General features: G+C 38.7%; 1 protein-coding gene across 2 annotated transcripts in view; it reads right to left on the reverse strand.

Annotated features, from left to right (window-relative positions):
- TNKS2 (tankyrase 2) overlaps positions 1–12,187 on the reverse strand; it is a 41,786-nt gene that overhangs the window by 9,345 nt on the left and 20,254 nt on the right. The window contains exons 14-21 of one of the 2 annotated variants that reach the window (XM_087702248.1): positions 11,404–11,549; positions 10,392–10,557; positions 9,553–9,772; positions 8,918–9,027; positions 3,775–3,963; positions 2,298–2,547; positions 1,509–1,591; positions 53–173 (exon numbers count right to left, since the gene is read on the reverse strand). In XM_087702248.1, the coding sequence (XP_087558374.1) occupies positions 53–173; positions 1,509–1,591; positions 2,298–2,547; positions 3,775–3,963; positions 8,918–9,027; positions 9,553–9,772; positions 10,392–10,557; positions 11,404–11,549 (1,285 nt within the window). The remainder of the gene's footprint in view (positions 1–52; positions 174–1,508; positions 1,592–2,297; positions 2,548–3,774; positions 3,964–8,917; positions 9,028–9,552; positions 9,773–10,391; positions 10,558–11,403; positions 11,550–12,187) is intronic. The other variant, XM_087702249.1, reaches the window with a different exon arrangement.

Below are 12,187 nucleotides of genomic sequence, written 5' to 3' on the forward strand. Positions count from 1 at the left end.
GCTACAGAAATGCATAAAATATAGCTTAAATGTTTTACTTATTATAACATACCTTGCTGTCCAGAGATCAGCCTCTCAACTCCTTTTATTATTTTGTGTCTATGACCATAAGCATTAATTCCAATTTCCTTTAATTCTCTGTGCCCCATTTCAACAAGTACATCCAATGTTATCTGCAAAGAAAAGGAATTATTAAATATTAAAATTATTAATTAAAAATTCAATAGATTGCCAAAAAGGTGTGGTTAGATTTTTGCATTTCAACTAATAAAGTGATGTTTTGATAGAAGCCATATTGTTATGTAATGCTTAGAAACAAGAGTGAAATAATTTTGCCATGTTAATAACAAAAACCTTCATCTGATTCAAGTTCACTTAAAAAAAAAACCTAGGTTATCAAAAAGGATTATCCGATCACAATTTCTTAAAGTTTTTCTTAACCATTGAAATATATTCTGCATTTGAAAATAAATCTTTTTTCCTTTAAAATGCATTTAAGAAAATATGTGACAGCTCACTGCTTGATGAAGAGATATTTTACTTCTCTTATTGTTTTACTATCGTTATCACCAATTTTTTAATATTTGTGTTTAAAATTTAATTTAAATCAAATAGTTCGAGATGCTAGGAAATGAAGCGTTATTACACATTTCAAATCTTTCACACAAAGGCTTTGTTAAGATGCAACAAGCCATGCAAGGTTTGTAGCTATACAACTGAAACTCAGATATGCATGCTACCTCTTCATATGTAAAACAGCTATACCCAAACTAACCATATAATGTGAAGGACGGTATCAATGTATTTTATTGTAAATTGGGAACTCTGTTTTGCCATATTACAAAGAAAGAGGGAGAGAATTATACCAGATCATAATTCCAAAATAAATGAGTAATGAATTGAGGCAAAAATGATGCCTTAGAATAGGGGTGTCAAACTGGCAGCCTGGATGGCGTCATGTGCAGGCCATGCCCATCCCGGCTCCACAAAGGAAAAAAGGTCACGAAATGTCACGTGACATTAATCAAGTTTGACACCCATGCCTTAGATGCTGAAAATCTGGAAGCTTCTTGCATAATCCTTTTTATCTCAATCAACAGATTAATTTCATTAGTAAAACACTGGTGGACTCAAAATAAAAACATTTGTTACAAATCTTTCAGGTTAGCACCACTGAATTATTGGGGTAATTACTAATTATTATAGGTGAATCAGTATTTATATCATTATATTTCCTGAAGTTAGCAAAAATAATTTGCAGGCAAAATCAATTCTCTAAAATGTACCTTATATTAGTTTAAGAAATATTTTAGAGACATTAATGAGGGAAAGCTGGTATGTGTTCCTTAGTATTTCAACTTAGCTCTTTGAAACTCAAGATATAATCAATCTCCACAAATCCTGCTTACAAAACATTCTCCCAAGCTAAAATTTAAATCAATGATTTCGTAATTGTTTCCCTTGAAATTTATTGTTTACTTGGTTTCCAAACCAAGATGGTTACTTACCTGCTCTCTTTCAAGTATGTCAATCAAATGTTCAAGTCCAAGATTTCTCACAAATTGATTGATGCTAAAATCTACATTGAGAACTAAATATGAAAGTAATTATTAGCTACATAGAAATTGAACTGAAAGTTATTCTATCATGCTACAGGCATATATGTTCACTACAAGAATAACCAATGCAATATTTTCATAAAACTACCATATTGAAATATACTTTTAAAGTACAAAGTGACCTTATCTTCCACTTAAAATTCTATTTAGCCAAATTAAACATTTTAGTATTTTCTTAAATCTTATCTTCACTATACATCCAGTGTATAGTGTACACATTAAAACACTTTTTTGTGTAGAATGTAGGATTCCATGGGAAATCCTACAGTTAACATAATATGTTTAAGCCCACAATTAATTGCTTTCGGGATGCTAATTTTTTCCAGGAAAGATACACCAGGCTCCTCAAATCTTAAGATATTACAAATTGAACAAATCAGTTTTATGGTTGCCCACTTGTGTAAGCTTCAACTCAAACATAGATACATTTAACCCACAGATGATTATTTATGTGATCACTTAAATATGCTTTAATTTGGATTCTTGCATAGAGCAAGCGGTTGGACTAACAGTCCCTTCAAATTCTATGATTCTGTATTAAAAGTATACCAAATATGAATCTGTGATGGAGAAACATAGTGAGATCATCATTAGATGTTAGTCTTAATGCATAACTAAGTTATACTGCCCTTTGTTTAGCAACTTAAAAGCTGACCCAGTAGAAAATGCCAGGCTCACCTTCTTTCTTTTCCAAACTAGCGGCTCCTTCAGCACTGTTTGTATTAACAACTGAGAGTTCGGAGAAGCTACCGGACAAGCTGTCCAGACTACTGGCAGCTGACAAATTAGATGGACTGGGCGGAATGGAAGAAAGTGAATCAGCTGATGTTCCTGTATTCTGAGACACATTTATAACCTGAGGCTTATAACAAGATGGTAAGACAGAAAGTGGCATGGCAGCTGCCAAGAGTGCGCTAACATCATCTGCCTGGAAATTTAAAAAAACAAAAAACATTTTGTTAAAATAGTCACAAATACATGCAAGTCAATTAAATAAAAAGTGCTTTAGTTGAATTACTCTAATTTTCTTTTTGTTACTTACAATGTCATTTCAGATACTCTCCCCAGAGGTTCCTTGAGTATGGTAACTCCGAGGCCAAGACTGAGTTCTACTTGTTTAAGTGTCTGATTAAAATCTATTTCCTGCTACAAACTTGAACGTAACTTGCTTTCTAACCTACCTCTCACAGGCTTAAAGATTAAAATGCTGCACGTGTAACCTACAATTCTATACTCACTTACCTGGGTGAGTGCCCTGCTGTATTCAAAGGAACATATTTCTGAGTATCCAATTGTAGGATAGCATTTTAAAATCACTAAATGCTTACGGGATACAGCTAAATACACAACAGTTCTAATTTAAGCGTAACAATGAATGGGCGATTTTGGACTTAACTGAATGTATTTACATTATTCATGGTATACTCATGGCATATACAGTTTACAGATATAAGACATATTACATCTCGAAACAAAAAAAAAATGTTTCACGTAGTTAAAATACTTCCTAAAAACAACCTGTTACACTTACATTTATGGGCCTTGGGATATTTTAATTCATAAATTGTAATTCAAAAACAATTTAAAATATAAAACCACATTATTCATATATACGGCAAGAATGGTGTTTCAAACTAAAACACCATGGCTGGACTACCTCAAATTGCTTCTGGTTTTATTGGATTTACTTCCGGAAACTGCTGAAATCCCCAGGAGCAGCATGGTCCAAAGGGGACTGAATATTATGAAGTTCTCTTGAAAATACAGTTTATGGATCAATGGATTTTGCGCATCTTTAATGATTCCCAAGTCATATATATAGCCCAGGAAACATGGATCTTGGAACATATAGGTTGCTCAAATTCCAACAAACCAAGTATGGCTGGTTATTTTAAATGTGGTTTCTGGGGTCACGGACTAGTTTTGAATGTTGAAAACACATAATTGCTTCTGTAATCCCTCGCTGAACTTACAAAAGCTAAACTTCCATTCCTTATGCCCATCTTCAATGAGATTTGTGGAGTTGCTGTCCTTTGCTCGAGTTGGTAGTCCGCAACGATAACTACGTGCTTTAAAACCCTCAAATCTGAGGCCCTGGTCAGCAGCCAGCAACTGAAGCTTAATACAAACTTCTCAAAAAATTCCCATCACTTACGGTGACTAGGTCTAATGGCGTTTGTCCTTCCTGGTTTTTCAGAGTAGGATCAGCTCCATGGGCCAATAATAAGGCACAAAGCTGTGTCCTTCCTTTCTGGGATGCTTCATGCAAAGGTGTGAAAGCCCATTTGTCTGTAGCATTTACACACGCATTATACTTTATAAGCAAAGCTGCTACATCTACATGCTGGAAAATAAAATACATTTATATAGTGCAATCTTCAGGAAAAAAAAAACTTTTTTCCCCCCTATAATTTGGTTCAGGAAATTAATGTGCAATATATACAAAGTTTTAATTAATGCCGCTTTTCACCACAAATGACCCTTGGCTGGAAAGTGGATGTTTGAGAAGATGAAGTTTCAGATCGTCAAATTAAACTGTAGCCCCTCAAGAGTGGTGAAGTTGTTGTTTGTATATATTCTTACACCCTCCATTTCTTACTAGAATTATTTTGCTACATATCATGGACATTAAAAAAAAATGCTATAGTGTTTTTGTTGTCATCCTCCCCACAAGTAGAAAAAGCGAACTCTTGATGAAAGAGTTGTCCTTAAAAGATAAGTTTAGGCCACCTTACATTTTCCAAAGCAACCACATGGACCTTTTAAACACACAGCACATGATGTGTATGTCTTGCCTTGACTGCTGAAGTCATAATCCCAACATTTGAATATACAAAGGAATACAATCTGGCCAAGAACTTTTGGTTAAAAAAAAAAACCTGATAAGAGGAAAGCAGTACTGAAGCAAATGCAAAATCCTTGCCACTAACAGAGCCTTGCAGTATTCTAAGAAGAGGTGAAGAAAAACTGAATTGTACGTGGCACGACAAAACCGCGCTCCACTAAAGCGCGCCCGATTAAACCGCGTCACTGACATCATCAGCAGGGCGACATCGACCGCGGAGAAAAAAGGGCGCTTTAAATAGCGCTTTGAAAGCAAGCCGATTCAAGTTAAGGTAAGGGTTAGGTTTAGGGTTAGGTTAAGAGTTAGGTTTAGGGTTAGGTTAAGGGTTAGAGTTAGGTTTAGGTTAAGGGTTAGGTTTAGCATTAGGTTAAGGATTAGGATTAGGTTTAGCGTTAGGTTAAGGATTAGGTTTAGCGTTAGGTTAAGGGTTAGGTTTAGGATTAGGTTTAGGGGGTTAGGTTTAGGGGTTAATTTTAGCTTTAGCGTTTACAGCGTGTTTTTCTCCACGCTGTTGTCGCGCTGTGATGACGTCAGCTACGCGGTTTCATCGAGTGCGCTTTAGTCGAACGCGGTTTTGTGGTGGAACCGAATTGTAGACTTGCTTAAGTCTATTATGCTTTAGACCAGTGGGTCTCAACCTTCCTGATGCCGTGACCTTTTAATACAGTTCCTCATGTTGTGGTGACCCCCAACCATAAACTTATTTTATGTATTTGGTATTTTTTCAAAAATATGAGTTTTCCGATGGTCTTAGGCGACCCCCTGTGAAAAGGTTGTTCGACCCCCCAAAGGGGTCCCGACCCACAGGTTGAGAACCACTGCTTTAGACCTTTTCTTTCAAATTACTTCAATATTGAAAAAAATAATAATTACAAATTTAGATCTGACAGATTATAGCAAAGTGCACAGCTAAATTATCTTTCCACAATCTACTGAGACCAACGTTCAGTAAGTCAGGATAATTCTAGTTGACCTAACTACATCAAAACCTCCAACATCTTACTGCATGAGGCTTACAATCCCGAAAATATCTTTTTTGATCAGAAGAAAATGTGACTACATCTAAACACATAATTGTGAAGAGTCTATGTATATAACATCCTGCTAGCAACGCTTTCTTTTTCAACTGGTTATCATCAGGTCCTCTACAGTCTGGTCACTTTAACCTCAGAATGTCAGAGATGAGAGTAGAGGAGAACTAAGACAGCAAACCTCAGATCTAATTTTTTAGACTTTTATCTGTAACATTTGCCTACGCAGGTGAAACTCAAATAATTAGAATATCATGCAAAAGTTCATTTATTTCAGTAATGCAACTTAAAAGGTGAAACTAATATATGAGATAGACTCATTATGTGCAAAGCAAGATAGTCCAAGCTGTGATTTGTCAGAATTGTGATGATTATGGCTTACAGCTCATGAAAACACCAAATCCACCATCTCAGAAAATTAGAATATTGTGAAAAGGTGCCATATTCTAGGCTCAAATTGTCCCACTCTAATCAGCTAATTAAGCCATAACGCCTGCAAAGGGTTCCTGAGCCTTTAAATGGTCTCTCAGTCTGGTTCAGTAGGAATCACAATCATGGTAAAGACTGCTGACCTGACAGTTGTGCTGATAGACGGATAAAAACCCAAAGTTCTAAGATATATGCTCTTTGATAGTTTTTATTTATTTGCATCCCACCTTTATTATTTTTACAAATAACTCAAGGTGACAAATACATCTAACACACCTTCCGATTTCCCCCACAACAATCCTGTAAGGTGGGTTAGCCTAAAACTGGTCCAAAATCATTCAGCTGCCTTTCATGGTTAAGGTAGGACTTGAACTCATAAGTCTCCTGCTTTCTAGCTCAGGGGTGTCAAACTGGCGGCCCATGGACTGAATGTGTCACAAGCAGGCCATGCCCACCCCAGATCCACGGAGGGAGAAACGTTGTGATATATTCACGTGACACGGTGAGTTTGACACCCTGTTCTAGAGGTATCATCAAAGGAAGTAAGCTGTCCCAAGTAAAGCTGCCCTTTGGAATTGACTGATGGTGATTTTGTCAATGCGGATGGTGTTCAAAGTGGTGTTCCAGAAGTTTTGGGACTGCATCCAAGGTACTTGTCACCATTGGTAATATCTTGGCATTCTTTCACCACAGTTCTGCATCTATTTACAGGTCTTTTTCTCTTTATTCTGCAAATCCACTATCCAGACTTTATTGTCTTTCTTATCAACAATTGTTAAGTCTGGAGTGTTTTGTGGCAAGTGACTGTCTATTTGAATTCTAAAGTCCTAGAGCACTTTTGTTGTTGTTAGTTGCTCAGTAGTGTCTGACCCATCGCGACTCCATGGACAACGTTCCTCCAGGCCTTCCTGTCCTCTGCCATCCTCTGGAGTCCATTTAAACTCACGCCTACTGCTTCAGTGACTCCATCCAGCCACCTCATTCTCTGCTATCCCCTTCTTCTTTTGCCCTCTATTGTTCCCACCATTAGGCTCTTCTCCAGTGAGTCCTTCCTTCTCATGGGGGGGGGGGGGGGACAAAGAGAAGGAAGGTTCTCCCTTTTCTATTACTTTGTCTATTTGTTGTCCCACCAGTTTATGGTGGCGCAGTGGTTAAATGCAGCACTGCAGGCTACTGCTAGATCAGCAGTTCAGCGGTTCAAATCTCACCGGCTCAGGGTTGACTCAGCCTTCCATCCTTCCGAGGTGGGTAAAATGAGGACCCAGATTGTTGGGGGCAATATGCTGACTCTCTGTAAACCGCTTAGAGAGGCCTGAAAGGCCTATGAAGCGGTATATAAGTCTACTGCTATTGCTATTGCTATTGCTATTATTATTAATTCCATATAACTCGGGAAATGACTGGATATGAGTTCACTGGGACATATAACATTCCTTCAAGTAGAAAAGCCAAATTCTGTTATTTCTTTAATGAGACCAAAGCTATGTATGTGATTATCTTGCTTTACATTCATTATAATTCTATAAGGAGCTGAAGCTTACAAATACTGACTTGCCTAAGGTCATCCAGTGACCAACAGAGATGACGGTTATCTCTGAATGGGTCTTTATACTTCAGTCCTAGTTCACCACATTACAGTAGTAATATCCATAAATACGTTCTGCTCTTTACATTGAAATAACCAGAGATTTCATTGCACATAAAACCTCAATGTATCAGTGAAATAATACTGTATATACTCAAGTATAAGCCTAGTTTTTCAGCCCACTTTTTGAGCTGAAAAAAGCCGCCTCGGCTTATACTCGAGTCAGTGAAAAATTTGCCTGAAATGGAGGAGAAAAAGGGGCGGGGCCATGCCGCTGGGTGACGCTCGTGAATGGCCCAGCGCCCCTGAGTTTCCCCTCCCTCTGTGTCAGTTTGCCGCGCAGCGTGCACTGCACCATCCCCCCTCCTCACGTTCTAATGTAATGCAGGGCTATCTTACGATTCCCCTTCCTCCCCCTCCTGCCGCTCTGCAACGATGTCCCACCTCCTCCTTGTTATGGCAAGCAGCCACATAGCGATGTCCCACCTCCTCTGGTACAGTGATCCAATGATAGGAATCACTGTGCCGTGTGTCATAGGAGGCGGGACATATCATCACAGCGGGACATCAGCATCATGAGGTGAGTGAAGTATTTCATTGAATACACCGGTATTGTGTGATAATAATTGGTTATGCAGAGCAAATTTTTACAATGGCTACTGTATATTTAATGGGCACAGGCAGGCTGTATATGTTATTCAATGGGCAATGGCATTATTGGTATCTATTTTTATTTTTGAAATTTATCGGTAGCTGCTGCATTTCCCACCCTAGGCTTATACTCGAGTCAATAACTTTTCCAGTTTTTTGTGGTAAAATTAGGTGCCTCGGCTTATATTCGGGTCGGCCTATACTCGAGTATATACGGTACTATGCAAAAAGAACTGAATTGAGTATATACGGTACTATGCAAAAAGAACTGAATTGCTGCGATTTTGACTAGGGATCATCCCACTGAAAACAAACCAAACGTAATTTGTGCTCATAGATGAGCTTTCATTGGCATATTTCCTTCATCCTGTTAGCAAACTCACAGTTTGATTCCCAGAAGCACAAAATGGAAACAAAACAAAACTCTATATTTTCACGCAAAATCATTACTTTAAGTAGAGACCTCCCATAGGATAAACTATTCTAAACTGAAGGAGGAAAAGAACAACGATAATAAAAACATGAAGGATTTTTGGGGGAATCTTTCAGAAATTTACTGATGGGACACATTGTTGTTATTGCTCTGTTTTTGTAGCAATCACGACAGAACAGATTTCTATCCATATATGCAAATACAAAAATTCTGGGAAAAGGCCTTGAAGCCGCAGTGCCAGAAAGGTTTAAGAGACCCACGCTGGCTCCTTTAAAGCCGAGGTATAATTTTAAAACGTTTACAATGAAAGATCAAGCTTCTTACCCCATAGGATGCTGCGTTATGTAAAGGAATTAAACCTCCTTTGTCCTGTGCATTGACATCAGCGCCGTGCTGTAATAAGTACTCAGCAACTTCCAAATTGTTGTAACCAGCTAGGAAGGAGGAAGAACAAACACTTTTAATAAAGCATTCTGTATCCAACTAAGCAATTACAATAAAAAGCATCACCCACTTATTTTCCTGCTTTCTGAACATTAAACCACAGCTACTTTTTTTTCCAAATGCAGGCAGCCATATGGGGCAAAGCACAATGGCAGGATACATGTTTTTTGCATTAAAATTTCCCTTTACCTCACCAGTAAGGAAAAACCAAGATCTAAGATCCTAGAAACCTGAAGCTTTTCAGAGTAGACAGATGCTGGAATACACTATATTATCCACATATATGACTCTTTAAGGTAAGCTTCGTATATCTCTAGGGACATTTTTCAAAATTAAAAGCCTGAAGTACGGCTTTGACAATCAATAACAACCATTATTGCTATTAACACACTTATTTTGCTCAGCCCTTTATAATAACCAATACACTTGATGTTCTACCCCAGAATCCTACTCAAGTGCTTTTCCATATGAGGATTGTGATACAGCAACATAGCTACATTTTTTAGAGAACTTACCTGCTAAATGGAGTGGAGTAGAATGCCGGCCTTGGGTATCACGGCAGTTAACATTATCAGGGGAACACAGTTTTTTCACCCTAGCCAAACATCCCTTCTTCGCAGCATCAAGCAAAGCTGCATCCCCTCTAAGGAGATCTTGAATATCTGTATCGCCATCTTTAACAAGGTCTAACGGGGTGTTTCCATCTCGGTTTTTCTTCGTAGGGTCAGCACCATGCTAATTTGGTAACAAATTGAAGAAAAAAATAATAATTCCATTATAATGTACAACTCACCCTTTCCTTCTGCTGCCAATTGCCTCCCAAAGACCATTAGATCACACAGATTAGGCCTCCTCCGGGTTCCGTCTACTGGCCAATGTCATCTGGCTACTACCCGGGGGAGGGCCTTCTCTGTGGCGGCTCCGGCCCTTTGGAACGAACTCCCCGCAGAGATTCGGACCCTCACCTCTCTCCAGGCCTTCCGAAAAGCCGTTAAAACCTGGCTGTGTCGGTAGGCCTGGGGCCGATGAGTTCCCTTCCCCTCTCGAATCGTGTGGCTGTTGGTTGTTTTAAATTCCCTTGTACTTTTTTGTTGTAGTTCTTTGTGTTTCCCTTCCCCTCCCTTGGGTTTGTGCGCCGCCCTGAGTCCCGCCGGGAATAGGGCGGCATATAAATAAAATGAACCTTGAACCTTCTAGCATTTCTGCCACAACCTGCACAGCTTAGATCATTTCCTCTATTCGTGTGAAACATTATAAATTAATTTGAATTTTACACACATACACACACACACACACACTCAACTAGATGTCATGGGATGAACTTTTCATAAAACATGCATTTCAAGAGACTTACCTGTAACAGTAGTTTACAAATTTCATATTTTCCTTTTGCTGCAGCTTCATGCAAAGGAGTGAATTTCCACAAATCGGCCACATTCACAACTGCACCATGTTTAACAAGAAGTTCTGCCACTTCATAGTGTCCATAAGAACAAGCATTGTGCAAAGGAACCAGGCCGCTGAAATGTTTGAAGGAAAGCAGAAAACTTCAGTTTAAACTAATATTTTCAACACTCTAAAAAGAAGGCATAGTAATCTTCAAGAAAAAATATTAATCTGAAGTTTTAAATAATAGTATACTGACTAGGTCAGGGGTGTCAAACTCAATTTGGTTGAAGGCTGCAGTTGACCTGGAGGGGGGGGGGGCACTGAGTGGGCATGGCCAGCTTAAAGCCACTCCCCAAACTGCTGGCATGTTCCCCTCTTTGCATTGGATAGACCGGGCTGATGTCACACTGGCCTGATGTTGCCTCTTCGCACTGGGTAAGCTGGGCTGACATGGGGCAGCCCCTTACATTTTTCAGGATGGTCAGTCACATTAGAAATACAGCATACATGTCAACTGTTCAAGCAGTTATCATAACATATTTGAAGTGGGTATTAAAGGGCAATATAATAGATATCATGTATCATGACAGAACCCAAATAAGTGGCGTAAGAAAGGGGATTCCCCACTCCTCTTTGCACAGATACCCGACACCTGCATTACAATGCATTTGTATCACTTTATAAATTTTCCAGCCACAATGTGCATCACAAGGAACCACTGAGAGTCGTTGCATATGAGATGGGCAGCAAATAAATAAATAACTGATTAACCTCACTCATAACTTTGTCATATATAGACAAAAAAGTTATATGCAGAGAGATGAAGCCTTAACTGCACAAAGATTTATGCGTAAGATTTGTAATACAAGTTATCTAAGAATATAGACCTTTAAGGCTTGCCATCCCTGGAAACAAATAAACAAACAAAGAGAAGAAAAGTAAGCATTTTCAAATCAAATATGGGATCGAATTTTTACCCTTTATCTTTCGCGTGGACATCAGCCCCATGCTGCAAAAGGTATTCAACTACAGACACTCGATTGTATCCTGCCGCAAAGTGAAGCGGTGTGGACTGGCGCCCTTCAATATCTCGGCAATTCACACTGTGCGTTGTGCATAATTTCTGTGGAATGCAAAAATTGAGGTGAACATTAATGGCAGAATCTCCCACCAAATAGGAAGGACATAATGAAAATTCCCTGTCAGGAGACTTGGACACGGATGTCCATGCGGGAGCTCCCCTCTTGCAGAATAACTGGGCCTCAGAGGCAGGATTGGCTCCTTCCATGATCCTCTGAAGGATGAAGGAATGCATGAGATGCACAATGTTCGAGCAAGATGTAAGCACTACAGATGTATTCTACTCATCATGTATTCCTTGTTTTTAAAAGTAAAATGTTGATTCTTTTGCTGGCACTGAATTTTTTTTAATTCACACGGAATTACTTAGATTGAAGCAGCATAGACATTACAGCACCAAGTCTTCAATCCCCCTGCTTTATATTTCTTGATACCATCAATACTATCTTAAAAGTCCAATCTGGAACATTGAACGATTTAATGCTTATACTTTAAAAAGACATCCCTCTGCTCCAAGTGTTGTTGTTATCACATTCCAGGAACACAGACAAGCACAAAAGCCATTCTGGAACACTAGATAGAAACCAAAAAGCTAACTAAAATCCTGGGGTGCCACTAAATAATTGAGGGAGCTTATTTTGGTTATTTATCTTCTTCCCAGTTCCAAAGGTCCCCTTCCTC

This window comes from Thamnophis sirtalis, unplaced genomic scaffold (genome assembly GCF_051295495.1).
Source record: "Thamnophis sirtalis isolate CommonGarterSnake01/CBP01778 unplaced genomic scaffold, rThaSir2_p1.2 scaffold_15, whole genome shotgun sequence".
NCBI classification, from domain to species: domain Eukaryota; kingdom Metazoa; phylum Chordata; class Lepidosauria; order Squamata; family Natricidae; genus Thamnophis; species Thamnophis sirtalis.